Below are 20629 nucleotides of genomic sequence, written 5' to 3' on the forward strand. Positions count from 1 at the left end.
TTTGCTCCCCGCTCAGCACATCTTGGGCGCTCCACCCGCGCCGCTTCCGACAGCTGGCAGCTACGGGGAGCCCCGGGGAGCCGGCAGGTACTCGGGCGTCGGTGGGGCTGCGGAGCGGGTGATGGAACAGCTGTGCCCGGCCCCCCCCCCTTGCTCTCCCTCCGCCCCCAGAGGGGCAGGCAGCGGGACTGCTGGGCGCCGGGAGAGCAGGTTAATCATTAACCCTCGGCTTTCCGAGCCCCGGCTTCCCAGGTAACGGGCGAGGATGCCCATTTTGCCATCGTCTCAACTTCCTCCCTAACTGCATCCCCCTCTCGGCGCCCTCCTGGGCCACCTGTCGGCCCAGCTCGAGCTCAGGCGCCTTGTGCCCTTGCAGCCCCTGCGCCACAGGGCCCCAATGAGGCTCTTGCCGTAGCTCCCGGGAGGGCAAGCTGGGGGCGCCCTGGCCTCACCTCGTGCACCCCTTCATCCAATACCCTTCCCCCAGGGCCGGCTGACTGGCACCATGCCCGGCCTGTACTGCCCCTCCAGCTGGACTCCCCTGCCCCTCACGGACTCCTGGGTGCGGGCCTACACCAACGGCCCCTGCCTCAGCCTGCTGGCCCGGCTCACCTACCGCAACCCGCAGCCGCAGCCCGTGGACGGTGAGGCGGGGCGGGGCGGCGGGCGGCGGGGCGCGGGCACCGGGCGGGATCCGACGCCGCCTCCCGCGCACCCGCAGGAGTGTTCGTGTACCCGCTGGCTGAGGCCGAGGTGGTATCGGACTTGGAAGCCGAGGCGGCCGGACGGCGCGTGTCCCTCCAGCTGCAGAGCCGGAGCAGGTCTCAGGCCGCCTGCTGCCGCGCGCTGGGCCCGGGCGCGGGGGCAGCCACTCCTCGCCGCTGCGCGCAAGGTGAGTTCTGCGCGCGCGCTCCGCCCATCAAGACCAGCCAGCCGGCAGCCGCCGCGGGTTCCCGCACCTGCTCTGCACCCTGCATCTACCCACCTTGGGCTGCTGCTTTCTCGTTCACATTGGTTCATGCCTTTATTCAGCAGTTGTGGACTGGGTAACTGGCGTGTACCAGGTGCTGGGGGGGATGTGACCCAGGCCTGACCTGAGGTTGCCAGCCAGGGAAACAGACAGACCAGGCTGCATAGACTTTTGGCCCTTTGACTGCCTAAGTGACCATAACTTACGCCTGGGTGCTGCAAAGGCAGCGGTCGCCCAAGCTGCCCCCTCCTTTTTTCCTTGAAAATGGGTCATTTCTCCAGGTGTGAGCCTCCTCCACCTAACAGACAAAGCCCTCACCGCCATTCCATTTTGTCCTCCCAGGGAGGTACCACAAGCAGGACCACACTGACCATCCCCAATTCCCCACCCTCTTCACTTCTCTCTTCTCACCCCCAGCCCCCTACTCCTCCACCCTGCTTTTACCATCTCCTAGATTCTTGTTAGCAAACTTCCACTACCTCTTTAAGACACACCCAGGTGTTTCTCCTTGGAAAACCCTCCCTGACTCCTCCACAGATAATTGATCATGCTTTTCCCTTGCTCCCCAGCTCTCTGGCTCTCTGTGCAACCTCATTACAACACCAACCTCATTACAACACCTCCCTGGTAGAGTCATTGTCTCAGACCCTCAGCCTGTCCACCCCTCTGCAGCCCTGGCTTCTGAGCCTAGATCAAAGTTTTGGTCATCTTTCAGTTCAAGTACCTAGCACAAAGGGGTTCCGTGAGGGCTGAGCCGTGGAGTAGAAGTCTCTGTTCACCTGGTTATGCCACATGTACTCCATCCTCTCCTTTTCATCCATTCGATACCTGCACAAGGAATTTATTAAGAAAAGGACAGGAATCCCTGGAGGTGAGAGTTTGCAAAAGTCGGCGCAGGATAGAGCAGAGTTTAGGGCTGTTGTACATAGGGTCACTATGAGTTGCAGGTGACTAAACGGCACATAACAGTGTAAACTGTGTTGAGGCCCAGAATGTTCCAGAAGGAAAATGGAGCTTGTGTTTGACTAAAAAGAAGAGTAGAATTTGGTTAAATGGAAAGATAACTCTGGCAGGGACTCAAACAAAGTGATTCAAACAAAGATTTGTAAGTAGATTTGTTGTTTATAGATGTCATTGAGTCAGAACAGACTCAGCTGAGCCTCCAGCAGGTTTCCAGAAGCTGTAAATGGCATAGGAGGGTATTGCCCATCTTTCTCCTTGGAGCTGATGGTGGATTCAAACCATATGCCTTTGGATTGTCAGTGCAACTCCTTACCATTAGACCACCAGAGCTCCTATAAATACCTCGTATTGTACCCAAACCCAACCCACTGCCTTTAACTCAGCCCTGATGCAAAGTGATCCTACAAGACATGGTAAAACTGGCCCATAGAATTTCCAAAACTATTAATCCTTGCAGAGGCAGATTGCCACATCATTTTCCTCTCAGCATGGCTGGTGGTTTTGAACTGCCAACCTTTGATTACCACCAGGGCTCCTTTTATACTGAGCAAGCTTAATAAACTCATATCCAGTTTAGTTTAGGACTCCTGAGTCATTAACATCACCTCATTTACATCCAAGAGATATACATCACAAGTCCTCTTTTGTTGTTCTGTATCATCAAGTGGAATTGACCCATAGCTGATCCTCCAGCAGATTTTCAGAGGCAATAAATCACATGTTCATCTTTCTCCCACGGAGCAGCTGGTGGATTTGAACTGCATAACTTTGTGTTGGAAGCACGGTGCTTTGCCCCAAGCCACCAGAGCTTCCTTGGTAATGAAAATAATAGTAATCATTACTCCCTGTATATTAAACCTCCTGATCTTGAGTTAATTATGACTCATAGTGATCTTCCATTTGGTTTCTGAGCTTGTCCGTAAATCTTTTGAGAAAAGACTGAACTGCCCACTTTTCAAAAAGCAGCACAACGCGTGATGCATCGCACCACCAGAGAGAGCGCCTTCATTCTTTATCTCTGTATATTATTATATGTTGGTTGGTTAGCACCCACAACCTCATTTATTCTTCACTGAAATCTATGAGGTTATTAGAATACCCAGCTTGCGGACAAGAGAATGGAGCCTACTTAGAACTTAGAACCAAAAAAAAGTTACCAAAATATATAATCAGAAGTCACCAAGATGCAAACCTCGTTCTGTGCTCTCCTCACCAAATCAAGCTGTCTCCAAGCCTCAGCTGGCTGAATCATCGCCTCTTCCCTCTTCTTTCCTTTCCATTCCTTTCAGCTTTTTTCTACTCTTCATTTGCTCAGCAAGTACTTCTTAAATGATGAATACGTGATTATGGTGGAGAAGTAAGGCTGGTTAGGAAGGTAGGAGGGCCAGACACTGCAGGACCTTAGCTTCCACTGTACCCAACTGTTAGCAGCAGTGACCTCAGTAAGTCCACCCGTCCCCAAAGGAACCTACAATCCAAGTCAAAATGGACATCAATGTAGCTTCACGTCCTGCTTCCAAACTGATTGTTGAGCCTAAGGTCCTCCTGAGGAGAGGTCCTGGAGTCACTTGTAGTGGACAGTTGTGAAGCTCCTGAAGATTCATGAGCAGGGGGGTTAGTGAGCAGAGCTAATCCGGGCTAGAGGGAAATGTCGGTTCCTATAAAAGGACCTGTAGGAAGGTGGTACCCCATAGCCTCTGTCCTTGCTTGTTCCTGTGGTCAGGGACAGGCAAGGACAGAGGCTATGGGCCCCACCTGGAGATGGTATGGCCATGTCCCATAACCACCCTTGTCATTCTCAACCTTCTATAGCAATGATGTCACTGCTCCCCTTCCTGATGACAGCCAGCTCCTGCCACGATCAACCGTCCTCTCCCTCCACACTTACTCCTCACGCCTCCAACCTGCATCACCAAACCATTAGCCCAGAGCCCACTCACTCACAGTCCTTTCCCAGACTCCCCCAATTCAGTGCTCACTCTAGCTTCCCCATCTCCTGTCCATTTGAGCCCCCCTGACCCGTGCCCCATCTCCTGTCCATCTGAGCCCCCCTGACCCGTGCCCCATCTGCCCATCTGAGCCTCCAACCTGTGCCCCGTCTCCTGTCCATCTGGACTCCTGCCCTTCTGAGCCCCCCGACCCGTACCCCGTCTCCTGGCCATCTGAGCCCCCCACCCCATGCCCCGTCTCCTGTCCATCTGAGGCCCCGTGCCCCATCTCCTGTCCATCTGAGCCCCCCTGCCCCATGCCCCGTCTCCTGTCCATCTGGACCCCCTGCCCCGTCTCCTGTCCATCTGAGGCCCCGTGCCCCGTCTCCTGTCCTTCTGAGCTCCCCTGCCCCATGCCCCGTCTCCTGTCCATCTGGACCCCCTGCCCCGTGCCCCGTCTCCTGTCCATCTGAGCCCCTGTGCCCCGTCTCCTGTCCATCTGAGCCCCCCTGCCCCATGCCCCATCTCCTGTCCATCTGAGCCCCCATGACCTGTGCTTCGTCTCCTGTCCTTCTAATGCCCTCTGACTCTTTTTCTCCCTCACCGTAGGTCACCTTGTCTTGGATCTGGCCCAAGCCCGGTCCACACTGGTGCTGCCCACAGGCCTCATCGCTGCGGCCGGCACCATGACAGTGACCCTGCGTAGCAGCCGGGAGCTGCCCTCAAGGCCTGACGGGGTGCTGCATGTGGCCCTGCCCTCCGTGCTCACCCCACTGGCCCCGCCAGGCCTGCCAGGGCCCCCCAGGTCCCCGGGGCTCTGTGACGACAGGTTGGGCCTATGGTGATTCTCTCCATCCCTCCTTCGGCTTCTCTGGGTCTAGTGCGGGTGAGGGGGCTCTGGCTGGGTGCCTAGAGGGTGGACAGGGAGGGGAAGAGGGTGGAGGGGTCTCCGGGTGGCTCAGTAACCCTCCTTGTACTCCCTTCCAGTCCAACCAGCTGCTTTGGGGTGGGCAGTCCCCAGGAGGAGGGGCTGGCCTGGGAGGAGCCCGTTGCCCCTCGGGACGTGTTCTCAGGCCCTGCTCGCTGCCCTGCCCCGTACACCTTCTCCTTCGAGATGCTGGTCACTGGGCCGTGCCTGCTGGCAGGTGGGTGCAGCTTGTCCACATCACAGTAGAAAGGTCTTTTCAGACGTCCTGACCTTAGCAGGGCTGCTGACTGAGAAGTGAAACAAGACTTGGTGATGGGAAGGGGGAAAGTCAAGAATCGAATCCTTGGGCCCTCCAGGCTAACAGTGGGGGCACCCAGCCACTTCTGCTCAGCACACACCCTTCTAGGTTTCCCAAATTAATGTCCTTCTATCCTATTCTGCTCACCCATGGGAGTGGAGATGCTTACAACAGAATCAGTCCATTTGATGAAATGGGTTTTCTTTCTACAAGAGGAACAGAGGGGGACGCCAAGTCAGCAGCTGGGTGTGTGAATCTTTGACTAGCCAGGAGCAAAGATGGGTGTCCTTCTTCCAGCCTAAGAAGAGACAAATGCCTTTCCTTCTGACCCATAGATGAGGCTCTGAGAGTTGGCTCAGCTGAGGCCTCTGCCATGTGGGCTGTTGTCTGGGAAGATGATGTTTGTGTTCGTAGTATCCACTTAGAGAGAGGGCGACCGTCACCGCTCACTGGATCTTTGTCCCTCAGGCCTGGAGAGCCCCTCTCATGCCCTGAGGGCAGATGCCCCTCCTCACGCCAGCTCGGCAGCCACTGTGTGTGTCACCCTGGCAGAGGGCCACCGCTGTGATCGAGCACTGGAGATCCTGCTGCATCCCAGTGGTGAGGGACCTGCCTCTGGACCACCTGGGTGGCATCTTCCAAGTACAGGTGTCTGGGCCCCAGATTGAACTGAGTCATCTGTGAGAGTGGACCTGGTGTGCAGAGAAGCTAGATCTGCAAGGGCTTCCCTAGATGCTCGAATTAGGCAGCTGGGGTCCAGAGACAGGAATTCCCTCTCTGATGGAGCTGTCCCCCACTTCCACCTCTGTCCCCAGAGCCCCACCAGCCGCACCTGATGCTGGAGGCTGGCAGCCTGAGCTCAGCAGAGTATGAAGCCTGGGTGAGGGCCCGCCGGGACTTCCAGAGGCTGCAGCACAGGGACAGTGATGGGGACCGACAGGTATGCCTGCGTGGGGGCCTGCCGGCCACACTGATGCACAAAGAGCTGTCAGTAGTGTTGGGGCCTCTGCCAGCAGCTGCCACCCATCATCACTGAGCGCAGATGAGTTTGTCATGGGGGCCTTGCAAGTCTGCCTGGCATGGTTCTTAGAGGATCAGGACAAAGTCTGACATCGGCAGAGGGTGGCCACCTGTGCCTGGTCCTGGAGTTACAAAAGGGTGGGTGAGAGAGAAAAGGACTCCAGAGCTGGGGCCCGGGCCTGCTGCTGACGCTGCTCAGAGCTGCAGTGAACCTGGCTCGGGGTGACGAGGGACTCTCCGTGCTCAGGTGTGGTTCCTGCAGCGACGTTTCCACAAGGACATCCTGAGGAACCCTGTTCTGATGCTGAGTTTCTGCCCAGACCTGAGCGTTAAGCCCGGACACCTGGGCACAGCCACACGGGAGCTGCTCTTCCTCCTGGACGGCAGTGTCGTGGCTCACAAGGCATGTGGGGCAGACCTTGGGCTGGTGGGGCAGAAGCCAGGCCTTCTGAAGATAGACTTTGCCCTGTTGCTTAAAACATTCATCTCCCAATGATGAAACAGGCGGGCAGCTCCTGAGGAGGATTCTTTTGGAGAGCAGCCCTAGCCTTCAAATTAAAACATACAGTCTTTGTTTTTCTCTCTCATCCTCATAGCCTCACACAGACCGGCAGTGTCTTCCACATTCCGAGAGTCTCATACATGGGATCCCATATTCAGTCATACACCCGGTTACAGACTATCCAGGACTCACACACACATCCCACAGTCATTCAGTCGCTCATTCTCACACATACAGACACAATCACAAAGCCTCTCACTCTCAGAGATTCATCCAAGCTCCTGGAGTTGCTCTCACTCTCACTCGTCCCTCTAGGTCTTCCCCTCATCCTCTGAATCCCTCCCCCATCCCCTGAGTCTCTGCATGCACCTTCCAATATTTCCCCTCAAATGCCCTGGGGTTCCCCCTCATACACCCCTCCTAGTCCCTCTTATAGCCCCCAAGTCTCCCCTTCATACCCTCTAAGCTCCCCTTTATAGCCTCTGAGTCTTTCTGCTCACACCCCCAAATCTTTCACCTCACACCAAGTCTCTCACTCCTCCTCTCTCTCACACACTACCTCCCTCACACCCCACGCCTCTACCGTACACCCCCAGTCTCACACACCTAGGCTCGGTCATAGTCAGTCTTTCTCACATGTAACTGTGGTTTCACACACACTATCTCACATGTGGGGTCTCTCCAGATTACCTCATTCTGCCCTTGGATTTATCTGTGAAGCCAGGACCTGGGGAGGGCACACAGCCTGCGGCCCCTTGCTCTCCACCAGTCTCCTGAGTGGTGCCTTTGGGGCTTTCCTCATGCTGCCTTTCCTGATTCTCCTCAGGATGCCATTGTGTTGGCTGTGAAGTCTCTCCCACCTCAGACACTTGTCAACCTGGCCACGCTTGGCATGACTGTGCAGCCCCTCTTCCCAGAGAGCCGACTCTGCAGTGATGTGAGTGCGGGCCCAGGATCTGGGAGGCTAACGGGGACATTTCTGCCCATATGTGGCAGCGTGGCTCAGCCTGCAGCTTCTCATTCCAGGACACCGTTCAGCTGCTCTGTGAGAGTGTGGAGGGCTTGCAGGCCACAGGCAGCACCCCGGATGTGCTGGCCGGGCTGGATTGGGCAATGGGGCAGCCCCAGCACAGGGCCCACCCCAGGCAGCTGTTTCTGCTCACCAGTGCTTCGCCCACAGCTGCCACTACCCACCAGACCCTGGAGTTCATGCGGTGGCACAGGGGGACAGCCAGGTATGGGGTGAGTAGAATTGGGTGGGAAGTAGAGACTCACCCCGGACTCCTCATAGCTACCTCTCCTCCCTGGGCAGGTGCTTTTCCTTTGGGCTGGGGTCGGCCAGCCGCCAGCTGCTCCAGGGACTGTCTGCTGTCAGCCGAGGCCGTGCCTGCTTCCTGAGCTCCGGGGAGAGGCTGCAGCCTGTGGTGAGCTTGGGTCCAGACCCTGCATCCTCCTCCTGGAAGGCCTCCTAAGTTCCGCTATATATGGAATCTGAACTAGAACCCAATCTGGCCACGGAGTCCTCCTGATTGGCTAGGACTTACCCATTCCATTGCATCCTCTCCCCTGAGATACAGCCAGGAGAGGAGCTGCCGGTACTCTTGAAGAGGCAGGTGGCGAAAGGTGTGGGGCATGTCTGTGATCACCCCATGTCTTATTGTCAGTTTCGAGCCATAACAGAGCCTCATCCCTGAGAAGTATTACCTCATCCATGGGACAAAGCCAGCCCAGGAGAGCCCAAGGACTGCTCCATCCATTCACGGGCCTTGCCCCCATTCCTTCTAACCCCAGCCTGGCTCTGGTCCCCATCAGTCCAGGGGCTGGGCAGGTGCCAACACGGGAGGGCTGCTTTTCTGATCTCTCCAGCCGTGTGACACCTCTGCCATGTCCCGTCTTGGCTGTCCCCACAGCTGGTGCAGGCTCTGCGGAGGGCGCTGGAGCCAGCTCTGAGCGACATCTCGGTGGACTGGTTTGTGCCCGATGCTGTGGAGGCGCTGCTGACACCCCGGGAGATCCCGGCACTCTATCCAGGGGACCGACTGCTGGGTTACTGCTCCCTTTTCAGGGTGGACAGTTTCCGCTCCCGCCCGCCTGGGGTAGGCCTGGGCTGGGGTGCTGGAGGCTGGCCGGGATGGCCTTTCACCCCTGTGCCTGTCTCACAAGCTCCTACCACCATGCCCCTAAGCCACCCCAGAAGTCATGCTGGGCCCCCAGGTGACTGGATCCTGTCCCTCTTATGGGGTCTTCCACTGAGTTGTCCCATAAAATGCAACTCCTGGCTTTTATCAAAGGTGTTAATAGCACCAGCCACAGGAAACAGCTCCAGTGTTTGCTGTGAGGTTTTTGTTAAAACTGTTGTCCATTTCTTCACGCCATGCCCTGTGAGAAGCACTCTATAAAATATTTCCCTAAAACATCTCACAACAGATACAGGATGGCTCAGATGAAATCGCAAACCCAAACTCACATGCTAGCTTTTCATTCTGGAGAAATTTTTTGCCTGTCCTCTATCTATCTATATATCCCCCATCCATGTGATTGTTGTTGTGTGCTAGAGAGTGGGAACTGATTCTCCAGAGAGTTTTCAGAGGCTGTAAACTACAGGAGGAGATTGCCCATCTTTCTGCTACAGAGCAGGTGGTGGTTCGAACCACCTGGCTTTGGGTTGGTAGCGTAGCTCTTTACCTCCTGGGCCCCCAGCGGGTTGTTGTTATTAGAAGTCCTAACTTGAGTCCTCCTCGTAGAGCACGTAAACACATAGGAGGAACTTGGTACATGGTAATTTTTCTAGGGGAAGTTTTTTAGTCTCTAGTCTAAGCATGCTTCCTCCTTGTTGATCGTGAGAGCTGTATTCTGTGTTTCCCTCTTTGCCTGGCTGCCAGGAAGCTCAGAGATATGAAGCTCAGCCCCAGCAGCCCTGTTAACCCTTATGCTTGGCACAATTGCTTTCTCCTCCCCTCATCTTGCCTGTCCTTTCTGGTTTAGTTAACACTGTTGCCTCTTGCTGTGAGCCATCTTAGTCCTGTTGGCAAATAAGTGGTACCTACCTACAGTCAGATTTTTTTCAATGATTGTTCTCTCCCTAGGGCCAGGAGCCCGGCTGGCAGAGCTTGGGTGGCTCTGTGTTCCCGTCACCAGAGGAAGAGCCATCTGCTGCCAGCCTTGGCACTGAGCCCACTGGCACCACAGAGCCACCAGGGACAGGCACAGTGTCAGCAGAGCTGTCCAGCCCATGGGCTGCTGGGGATTCAGAGCAAAGTGAGTGTCTGAGTGTACATGTGCAGGGCTGTGTTGGAAGAGGAAGAGGATTAGGTAGTGAATGAGGCCAGGATCTAGGTCCATTCTCCTGCCTCCCATCAGGTACTGATGTTCTGACGGACCCAGCCACAGATCCTGGACCTAACCCCTCCTCTGACACAGCCATATGGCGCCGCATCTTCCAGTCCTCATACATCCGGGAGCAGTATGTGCTCACCCATTGCTCGGCCAGCCCCGAGCCAGGTCCAGGCTCCACTTGCAGCAGCGAGTCCCCTGGCTCCCAGGGCCCTGGCTCCCCTGAGGGAGGTGCTCCCCCGGATCCCCCTTCTCAACAGGGCTGCCGCAGTCTAGCCTGGGTAGAACCAACGGGTACCCGTTCCTGCCCCCTGCCTGCATCCTCAACGGCTTCATTTAAGGTGAGACTCAGCAACCCTTGACTGCTAAACAAAAGGTCAATGGTTTGAACCCACCATCAGCCATGCGGGAGAGACCTGCCAAGTTGCTCCCGTAAATACAGCCTAAAAAACCCTAGTGGGCAGTTCTCCTGTGTCAGATAAGTTTGCTAGGAGTTGGAATCTGCTTAAAGCATGGACAACATATGCTGGACATTATGTAGTGGCTACAGAAGTCAGGTACTTTCCAGAGTACTGAAAAGCAACAATGTCAGTCTAGAGACTAAGGTGCGCCTGATCCAGGTCATAGTCTTCACAGTTTCTTGCTATGCATTAGAGAGCTGGACAATGACTAAGAATGACAGAAAAAGAATCAACGCCTTCGAGTTGTGGTGCTGGAGAAGAGTCTTGAACATACACTGGACCACCAAGACACAAATCAGTCTGTCTTGGAGAGGGTGAAACCAAGGTTCCCCTTGGAGGCTAGGATTTTGAAGCTCTTGTCTCACATACTTTGGGCACATGGCCAAGAGAGACTGGTCCTTGGAGGACATCATGCTCTGAAGGGTGGAAACACAGTGCAGGAGTGGGAGACCCCAGGTGAGATGGATTGATACAGTGACTGGAGCAATGGGGGTTGGTGAGTCGGAAATAATGAGACTGTCTCTGGACAGGGAAAGGTTCAGAGCTGCTGTACATAAGGTCACTATGGGTCACAGGAGACTCAATGGCACATAACAACAACAACAATGGGAAAATATATAACAGTGCTACCATGTTGCATTCAGATGAGCACATAAATGTGGTATTGTGGAGTGTTAGGGTGATTAGCTCTGTTTGAAGGCGTCAGGAAAGACTTCTTGGAAAAGGTGAAGCTAGTACCATTATCTCAAAGGGAAAACTGAAGTTAGTCAGGTTAAGAGGGAGCAGACATGAACACAAACACAGAGATAAGTAACAACTACAAATATGAAATGGAAATTGGAGCAAGATGACTCTAGGGAGAGGACTGAGGAGAGGTCCTTGTAGGAGCTTGCTCGTCCTTCTGAAGGGTGATGAGCGCCCCCCCAGGCGTTCCCGTAAAGGGGCCTGTGAGCAGTTACGTATGTGTGTGATGGCTGCAAGTGCTGCTCTTTGACCTGTGGCTCCCACTTTCTGCACACAGGGTGGACCTCTGAGTGCCGAAGGGCTGGGCCATCAGCGCAGAGCAGTTCTGGCTGGCCGAAGCCTCTCATCCCCCCTAGGCCAGACCAACCCAGCGCCTGGCCACCACCAGAACCCCTCTCTGGGTGCAGCACCAGATGGGTCAGGCCATGAGACAGGGCAGCCATTGGGACAGGGCCTGGATGACTCAGGTAAGGGCCAGGAAGGAGCCACCCTGACACAGAGATTGCCCTGGCCACCAGCACACTCCTGATGTCCTCTCTCCCCAGGAAACCCCCTCTCGCCAGCCCCCATGGAATGGGACATGTTGATGGAACCCCCTTTCTTATTCACGGCCATGTCCCCCAGTGAAGAGCCAGCCCCTTCAGCATTAGCAGTGTCTCCCCAGGCTCCCCGCTGCCATGTGGTGATCCGGGGCTTGTGCGGTGAGCAGCCTATGTGCTGGGAGGTAGATGTGGGGCTGGAGACATTGTGGGGGTCTGGGGATGGATCACAGCCTCCATCAACTTCTGAAAGAGAAACGACTTGGGACCAAGCACTGCACCGGCTGACAGCGGCCTCGGTGATCCAGGACAATGAGAAGCTGGCTCTCCGAGGAGGGGCTGAAACTATCGCTGACAGGGGTAAGCTCCATGGGGCAGAGAATGCCAGAAGTGGTCTCTGCTGGGCCACTCACTTCCTCACCTGGGTCACAAAGGATGAGGTGGTGCCCTCACAGCGACAAGATAAATGAAGAAAGGTAATAGGAAGAGAAGCTGAGAGGAAGCTAGAACTTAAGGTAAAGACGCACACCATGGGGTTATGTACCCTTGCTAAACGTGGGACCCAAAACTGGAAAGCTTCCTCACAGCCATAACAGAAGGAAACGTGATCTTGGAATGATTCACAGTTCCCATAACATAAAAAACAAATCTGTTGTTTAGGAAGACTATTAAATTAAACAGAGCTAAAAATTCAGTAATTCAGTTCTTCAGTTGCACTAGCTACATTTCGAGTGCTCCACAGTCCTGTGTAACTGGTGGCCACCATAATGGATATCTCAGATCTAGAATATTTCCATCATCACAGAAAGTCCCTTTGAAAGGGCTTAAATATGTAGAAAGAAAAGCTACGAGTTGATGCCTCTTCTGGGTAGGGACCGAACTAGTGAATTTCCAGGTAGGCTCTTGTGAATTGGGGGCTCAGCTTGACCACTTGTCAAAGTGGTGGAGTCCAAGTTGGTGTGGACATGTGATCCACGAGAAGGTTCAATGGCACACCAGAAAGCTGTGAGGAGGGGTGAGATTGTCTTTGCCAAAGCCCTGCCAGGGGGTGGTGGTGGGCCTTCCCCTGTCTTTCAGCAGGCTGCTCCTGTGTTTCTCAGGCCCTGCCCGGAGGTCCTGGCTCCGAGCCCTTCAGACAAGCAAGGTCAGCTCTGCACCATCCTGTTTCACCTGCCCTGTAGCTGTAGATGCTGCCACCAGAGAGGTCCTGCCTGGTGCCGTGCAGGTGTGGACGTCAGGTAGAGTCCCTTTCCTGGGAAACCTCTCTTATGTGGGTCTGGACATTCAGTTCCGGAGGGCGAGCCTCCAGGGCAAGCCTGGCCCCCTTTTACTGTGTCCTAGCAGAGCCAGCCCAGCTCCCCGTCACTCCGCCGGCCTCTCAGGGCTCTCTCGATGCAGCCCAGCTGCCCCCAGCGGCCCACTCGCAAGGTAGCACCCCAATATGGGAAAAGGGTAAGAGGAACCACTCTGTAGAAACCACTCACTGGCACTGTTTGGCCTCACTGCAGGACTTGAAGCAGACTCTACTGCAGGCGCCTGGGATCCGAACCAAAATGGTGACTCCAGGCCTGGGCTGGGTGACTCTGCGGCCCCCGCTGTTGGTCCTCACTGCTCATCCCTCCAGCCTCTCTCTAGGCTCAGCCTGGGCCGCCGGAAGCTCAAGGGTTCTGACAGCCGCAGGCTCTGCAGCCCTGAGGAGGACCAGGCCAGGGCCGCTGACCCTGAAAGCAGCCACCATGACTACCTGCCTCTGGTGAGGACTCGGGAGGTGGAGGGGGCTTCGCCTGGGTGAGGACAGCGGCTCACTGGCCTCTCCCCCCACCTCCTCTCTCCTCAGGTGCGGCTTCAAGAGGCCGCGGGGTCCTTCCGCCTGGATGGGCCCTTCTGCGCTGCGGTGCGCATCCCGCAGGAGCGCCTGTGCCGCGCCTCCCCCTTTGCCGCGCACCGTGCCAGCCTCAGCCCGACCTCGGCCTCATCCCCCTGGGCCCTCTTGGGCCCCGGAGTGGGCCAGGACGACAGCACCACGGCTTCCCGCAGTCCTTCCCCCAGCTCGGGCCCTAAGGGCCCTGGCCAGGTGGACAACGGGCAGGGATCAAACGCAGGGCCCTCGGAGGGGGTGGATGGACCGGAGGGGGTGGATGGACCCGGACGCACTGACCTGCGGGGTCGGAGCTGGGCCACCGCAGTGGCTCTCGCGTGGCTGGAGCACCGCTGCGCCGCAGCCTTTGGTGAGTGGGAGCTGGCCGCTGCGAAGGCTGATTGCTGGCTGCGGGCCCAACACCTGCCCGACGGCCTCGACCTGGCTGCCCTCAAAGCAGCGGCTCGTGGGCTCTTCCTGCTGCTGCGCCACTGGGACCAGAACCTGCAGCTGCACCTGCTGTGCTACAGCCCCGCCAATGTGTGATGCTCCTCCACAGCCTGGAAGCCTCTGGTATCGCTCACAGTCTCACTTCACTGCCACCCGGGCGGCCTTTTGGTGCTGGGAAGGGGTGGGCCCGTGTGGCCTGCTCTCCACAGCTTCTCACCACCCCCTCCCAGAACACTACCGTCCCACATAAAGTGCCTGCCTGTGCTCTCTCCTGCTACTCCCACCCAATACTCTTCCTGGCCACCTCCATGCAGTGCAATGGAAAGGGAGAGAGCCACAGTCCCCAGACCCTATGCAATAAAGTGCCTCTTATCACTGTGTGAATGTGTTTCTGAGCAGGCCCCTGAAACCTTGTTTCTGCCAACACCCCTCTGGGGAGGCTGAACAGAGGTGGACTTGGCAAGGTTTATTGGGAGGGCACAGAGTCATTATCATCCAGGGTCCTCAGTGGCCTGGAGAGTAAAGGGTGGGCTTCAGTGGGCTTTTTTGCTGTGCTGAATGCTCTTAGAGAAAGGCTGGGGGCCCAGCCAGAGCTGCAGCAGTATGACTGCATGGCACAGATGCAGGGCCGCCGAGCTGAACGACGTGGATGGGTATGTGTTCCAGGAGAGCTCAATGAGCCCCAGCACCAGCAACCTGGGGATGAGAAAGAGTCCAGTTTTGTCCAGTTCTTGGACTCATGTCCTAGACACAGCTCCCCACCAAGTCCACATCACAAACTTGAGATGAGGTACCCTTGAGTCCTTCCCACTCCCTTGGGTTGGCCGGTCATACCTGAGCAGATGTGTGAGCCAGCGAGCAGGCATGGCCCACAGGAGGTAGGGCAGTGTGTGGAAATACCAGACGTAGAACTGGTAGTGGAGGGAACGGCTGAAGCAGATGCCAATGAAGTTGGAGGTGAAAAGAGTTGAAACAATCTGTATGTGGTGGTCAAGGCCAAGGGCAGGAGCAAAAAATGCAGAAAGTGGGGCAAGTCTCGAAGCACAGGCGTAAAAGTTTTGGGGTAAGCTCTGCCCTTCTTCATGCCTGTGGGCAAGATTTCTAATCTCCCCAAATTTGTTCCTCAAATAGTGCCTGTGTGTTTGACTCTGTCATTACTAGCTGTGTGACCATGGCAAGCTACTAACCTCTTAAAAGCCTTAATTCTGTCATTTTTAGAACAGGGATTTTTTTTTTCATTTGTAAAACTCAGAGCTTTATATGTTAGAACATGTATATATAATAGAGTTTTACTCAAGCATAAAGGAAAATAAAGTCCTGGTGCCTGTTACAATATGGATGAATCCTGAAAACATGCTGAGTGGAATAGACATCAAAGTTTGCCAAGTGTTTACTAGGAGTAGGCAAGAGGCTTGGAAAAGAATGACTCAATGCTTAGGGGACTCTTAGGATGATGGTATAACCAGGGAACAAAAAGGGGTGATGGTTGAACAATATAATGAACATAACTGATGTCATGAACTATAAAACATGTAAAGATTGTTGAGTTGTCAAGTATTTTCTTACATATATATTTACTACAATTTAAAACCAAATAAAATATGCACATCTCTTAGGACAGTACCTGGCAGAGAATGGACACTCAGTAATAGTAGTTACTAATGGTACTATAAGGAACTCTGCTGGCCAATTGGCAAGGAGTACAGCTCAAATCCACCAGCTGCTCGGCGGGAGAAGGATTGACAATCTCCTGCTGTGTGATTAACTGCCTCTGAAAACCCACTGAAGGGTCAGTTATAGGTTGGTTCCAACTCAATGGTATACAACCACAACAATTGGTAGCTTATTAGTTTATATATTATTTAGGATTAAAAATAAAATATGCTTAAATGTGCACACTGTTAGGTACCGAGTAGGAGCTTTATGAATGGGCCTTGGCGCTACTACTCGTAGTGGCCCTTCCCCCTCTTTGTCCCACCAGCCATCGACCTGGTCTCTAAGCAAGGCTCACCTTCCCACGACTTAAAGGATATGGTTGGGTGTGAGCGGCTGGGGTGGAACCTTCCTTTTGGAGGGATCCTTCAGCAGTGACAGGATACTTTCCCCTGTCCTGAGGAGAAGCCAGTTAGACATTTATCAAGACCTCATCATGGGCCAAGTGCTAGACTCAACCTCGAGATTAAGCAGCCCCTGAGGTCTAGATCCTTCACTCTTCCCCCTAAATCTGTCTGTGGCCCTGCATCCCTTCTTACCTGTGCCACCTACAGAGAGCAAAGAGCAAGAGCAGACTGAGGTGTACAGCCAACAGGGCCAGGTGGAAGGTGCGATTCAGGAAGACAGCCTCAGGCAGGAAGCGCCAGTTGACTGTCCAACGGAAGAGAAACTGGCGGCCAAGATCAAAGGAGCGGGACAGGTAGCCAACAGGGTTCTCCAACAGGAAGGGCAGCCCCAGTGCCACCTGAGGGGGAGCTGATGTCGGCAGGTGTGTCCGGGCTTAACCCCCCCACCCCCACCCCCGGCCTTGTGTCAATCACTGGGGGAATGAGGTTCCCTCATCTCTACAGGAACAGCAGGAAAATCAACCCTACTCCCAACCCAAGGCTAGAGCCTGGGTCCAAAGAAATGGAGTAGGCAGGTAATACATCTTGTGTTAGGATTCACCAAGTTATAAAACTAGAATGGTTCTCAGAGGCTATCAGATCAACACTCTTATTCTACAACAGAGGAGAATGAAGCCCTGAGGTACTGGCGGCCCAGTCCAGAACCAACTCTGTAACTCCATGTCTACTGGATTTGAGGATATTTCAAGGATGGAGAAAGAACACTAGGCAGAGTGGTCTTCCTTCATTAGAAAGGGGAGGGGACGAGGTGAGAGTACTGTACCTGAAGGACAGCACAGATGCCCAGCTTGGGTAGGGCCCCACGGAGGCCAAACTTCAGAAGAAGGAGGAACAGTAACCCGGGGGCGAAGAGCAGCACATTCATCTTCACTGAAACTGCCAGACTGGGGTGGGAAGGGGAGGGGAGAGGAGGGAGGGAAATGAGCTCCAGGCTCTGCACCCCACCCAAAGATGTCCCCCAACATCAGTACGTCACATTGCCCACCACCTCTAGAAAGCTCCAGACTGGAGCTCACACTAAGAACTACTAGGCGAAGGGGGTCAGATGCCAGGTGTCTGTGCCCAGAATGAATGGCAAGCATGTATTAAATATTTAGAATATACAAGATCCATCTCCCAACAATGGATGCTGCTGAAGGTGATGCAGGTGAGCCCAGGGAGGGCTTTCTACGGATCCTGACTGACCAACACTGGCCACTCTCTTAGCCTGTCAGCAGGAAAAATTGGGAAGAGATGGCCATACCAAAAGTGAGAGAGGGGGCCAGAAGGGAGGGCTCACAACCTGAAACAGCAGCAGCCCCAGCTCCAGCGCTGAGCCAGCAGGAGGTTGATACTGAGGAAAAGCAGTGCCATCGCCACGGGGTCATTAAAGAGCCTCAACACAAATATGGAGTGGACACGGTAAGAGGCACAGCACATGAAGAAAAAGACAAAGGGAGGTACCTGAGGGGTAGACATAGTAGGGAACAAGGTCAGTTCAACAGGCCTGAACCATCCTCACTCCCTGACACTCCCAGCTCAGGGATCCTGGGTGAGGTGGCCTTACTTTGCAGGTCTGGTGGTAGATCCAGAAGACAAGCAGCAAGGTAGCCAGGTAGAGCACTGCAAAGATATGCTGGGCTACGCGGATGTCAGTGCCCCGGCCAGTGGCATAATACAGTCCCATAAAGATATACACAAAGCCAGCTGGGTACCTGGAAGATGGGCGGGCCACGAGCCTAGGTCAGGCCACTCAGCCTGGGACCCAGCCTGTCTCTTGCAGTCCTCCCAAGCCTACTATTCACACTCACACAAGAGGTCCAGTGTCCCCCTGGAGCTGTGTGTAGTCATAGGTGCCGTTGATTACTCCCTCCACCTCAGCCATGTAGGCCTTCCAGTCAATCTCTGTGTCTGGAATTGGATAGGATGGTTACTTCCAACTCAAAATCTCACTGCCCCTACACCTATAGTCCAACAGACCAAAGTGTTAACTCATTCTCAGGACTACCATCATTATTCTATCATGTGACCCAGCCCTTTTCTGTTAAGTTCCCAACTACATATCTGTTTTGATTTCTTTCTCTGAGTGATATCAGGCGTCTCAAACTCACTATATCCATAGTTGAACTCATGATCTTTCCTCCCACCCAGATCTGCTCCCTTTCCTTAGTTCCATGCATGGCACCATCAACCACCCATCTGCCCAGGTCACAAACCATTAATACTTTTCTTCTCTCTTTTCTAATTCACAATCATCACACCCTATAGATTCTTTATCTAAATATTTGTTTTATCCTTCTCTGACTCTAACCTCAAATTTGGGCCTCACACGGTCTCTAGCATCCACAAAGCTATAATCCCGCTTCCACTTTCATAGCACAATTTATTTTTAAAACTTGTAGCCAGGTTCTTTTCCAAAGTACCAAGGTGATTACATATTTCTGTATATAAAATTCTTCAATTATCTTCCATAGCTCTTAAGATAAAGATCACCCCCTTAATCTCATGTTTAAGGGAGGAATCCAAGAGTTAATGAGGTTAAGTCACTAGCTTACAATCATTTAGCTAGTATGTGGTAGAACTGGAACCAGAACGTGGGAGGTACGCCAAGGATCTCACCACTAAGGTTTGGCATGTTGCACTGCTAACCAAAAGGTCAGATGTTCTCAATCACCAGCTGTTCCAAAGGAAGTAGATGGGGGAGTCTCCTCTGTTTAAGATTTATAGCCTTGGAAATCTGATGGAAGGTCACTGTGACTTAATGGCACTTATGAATTTGGTTTTCTTAGACTAACTACATCCATCCTCAACCAAGCTTATAAATCCTTTTATGATATGGTTCCAATTTACTTCTGCAATCTCAACTTTGACTAACACCTTCACTTGATTTCTATGTTGCAGCCCTAAAAAACCCCCACCCTATTCCAGCTTCTTAAAGACACCAGACTTTCTCTTTTGATAGCAGTTCTTTGAAAAGGAATCCTCAACTAGCTCCTACCTTTCAGGGAGACTGAGAGACTTTATTCCTAGATCCCTTGACTTCTCAGTTCTGGCTTAACGATCCCTTTTAGATCCTTTGTAACTCTGTCTTTACTACCATAATGAACACGATGTATTTTAATTGCCTGCTAATGTATCTTGGTCAAAGGTCAAACATTCAAGGTGGAAACATATTCACCAATATGTGCCCCTAGCACTAGCATAAAGTTGTTATAACGCCAGTTGAGCCAAGTACAACTCACAGTGACCCTGGGAACGGGACAGACTGACAGTGATTGCAACAATGGGCTTGACTCAGAGATGATAAGAATAATGTTAGGCACAGATATAAATGTTGAATTAATCGCCTTTAGCAAGAAAGATCTTGTTGTTGTTTGTGCCGTCGAGTCGCCTGCGACTCATAGCGACCGCCTTAATTCCAGTGTCTCGATTCCACCTGGAAAGAAAGTACCATCTGGTTTTAAAAAGTCGGGCAATGCCAGCGCTAAGAAAGGGGTTTAGAAATCAGAATTTAACAGATGAGAAAGTTGAAGCTCAGCTGGGGAAGTGGCTTGCCTAAAACCAGAGTTAGTTACTGCAGTGCCTTAACTCAAAACACAGGTCTTCTGTCAGACTGGTTTTCTTAGCATGACAGTTTGTACATTCAAGACAGAGGATCCATCTCCATCCAGGGCTATCCATTTCCTTATGGACAGAGTTTCATTTCTAATAGGTTCAGAGCTTGAGTAAGAGATATGAATTTGCAGTCAATGGATGAATGGGTCTGAGTCAGATCCGGTTGGGGTTTCAAGTCCCTCCCGCTCTTCCCCTTCCCTCGGCGCACTCACATGCCACCCTGTGAATGACCCAGAAGGTGATCCCCACCTCCGCTAAGCAGAGGCAGGCGGCCACCAACAACGTGTAGCGAGGCTCCACCAGCAGCAGGCGCCGCTCTTGCCAAGCGCGCCGCAGCCACTGCTCGCAGCGACCTGCGGCTCGGACTGCTGCACCAGCCCGTCCGCGTTTCCGCAGCCCAGCCGCCATGTTGATGGTGCACCGCTTGTGTTGACCCGCCGCCCAGGAAACTCGATCCCTGAACACTTAAGTTCCGCTCTCGTACTGAAATCCCGAGGAACTCCGCGCTAAACCTAGTTTGTCAGTCATTATCACGTGAAAAATTACTTCCCTTCACATCTCCCCTGCTGGATTGCACCTTCTGCGCGAGCAACAATTAAGTCTTACTCCTCATTCTGTATTCAGTCCTAGGCACACTTCTAATGTGGACTAAGCATTTACTTAAGAAACGACAGATTCTGCTCCTTCAACCAAACCCAGCTTCAAGCTTCGCCTCTTCTGGGAATGTTTTCACGAGGGTCTCTCCTGCACACACACGCTCCATCTCCAGTCCTTTTCCCATTCCACCTCCTCTCACCTCATCCCATCCCAACCTGCCTTTCTTCAGATTTTTCTAAGTTCTCTAACGGTTTGGGAAATTGTCTCTCACTACTTTTAAGATTCCATAATAGAAGGAGCCAATCAAGCTAAAAATATTAAAAG

The 20629-nt window shown here is 53.5% G+C and overlaps 2 protein-coding genes across 2 annotated transcripts; one reads left to right on the plus strand and one right to left on the minus strand.

The window, feature by feature from the left end:
• Positions 1-505: 505 nt before the first annotated feature.
• VWA5B2 (von Willebrand factor A domain containing 5B2) lies at positions 506-14090 on the plus strand. The gene is made up of 19 exons (XM_006884072.1): positions 506-644; positions 722-892; positions 4471-4690; positions 4849-5006; positions 5556-5687; positions 5903-6027; positions 6355-6510; positions 7436-7546; positions 7636-7844; positions 7922-8033; positions 8520-8705; positions 9696-9867; positions 9970-10283; positions 11425-11614; positions 11693-12046; positions 12787-12924; positions 13031-13114; positions 13195-13439; positions 13524-14090. Exons 1-19 carry the CDS (start codon positions 506-508, stop codon positions 14088-14090), a joined length of 3783 nt encoding a protein of 1260 aa, XP_006884134.1.
• Positions 14091-14445: 355 nt separating this feature from the next.
• Positions 14446-20141, minus strand: ALG3 (ALG3, alpha-1,3- mannosyltransferase). Its single transcript, XM_006884073.1, has 9 exons — positions 19921-20141; positions 17905-18004; positions 17661-17808; positions 17397-17557; positions 16878-16998; positions 16247-16452; positions 16028-16104; positions 14829-14973; positions 14446-14690 (listed from the first exon to the last, which is right to left on the minus strand). Exons 1-9 carry the CDS (start codon positions 20114-20116, stop codon positions 14528-14530), a joined length of 1317 nt encoding a protein of 438 aa, XP_006884135.1. The 5' UTR covers positions 20117-20141; the 3' UTR covers positions 14446-14527.
• Between the last annotated feature and the right edge of the window lie 488 nt (positions 20142-20629).

Source organism: Elephantulus edwardii, unplaced genomic scaffold, assembly GCF_000299155.1.
Source record: "Elephantulus edwardii isolate Elephantulus edwardi_28Jun2011 unplaced genomic scaffold, EleEdw1.0 scaffold00031, whole genome shotgun sequence".
NCBI lineage: Eukaryota > Metazoa > Chordata > Mammalia > Macroscelidea > Macroscelididae > Elephantulus > Elephantulus edwardii.

Bases quoted from the DNA above. Each gene is read 5' to 3' on its own strand.
- VWA5B2 (XM_006884072.1), top strand. From the start codon at position 506: ATGCCCGGCCTGTACTGCCCCTCCAGCTGGACTCCCCTGCCCCTCACG. The intron at 7,845-7,921 runs GTATGGGGTGAG...CTCCCTGGGCAG, and splicing joins TGGCACAGGGGGACAGCCAG to GTGCTTTTCCTTTGGGCTGG. The intron at 8,034-8,519 runs GTGAGCTTGGGT...CTGTCCCCACAG, and splicing joins GGGAGAGGCTGCAGCCTGTG to CTGGTGCAGGCTCTGCGGAG.
- ALG3 (XM_006884073.1), bottom strand. From the start codon at position 20,116: ATGGCGGCTGGGCTGCGGAAACGCGGACGGGCTGGTGCAGCAGTCCGA. The intron at 16,453-16,877 runs GTACAGTACTCT...GCTCCCCCTCAG, and splicing joins GCATCTGTGCTGTCCTTCAG to GTGGCACTGGGGCTGCCCTT. The intron at 14,691-14,828 runs GTATGACCGGCC...TCTCATCCCCAG, and splicing joins TGGCTCACACATCTGCTCAG to GTTGCTGGTGCTGGGGCTCA.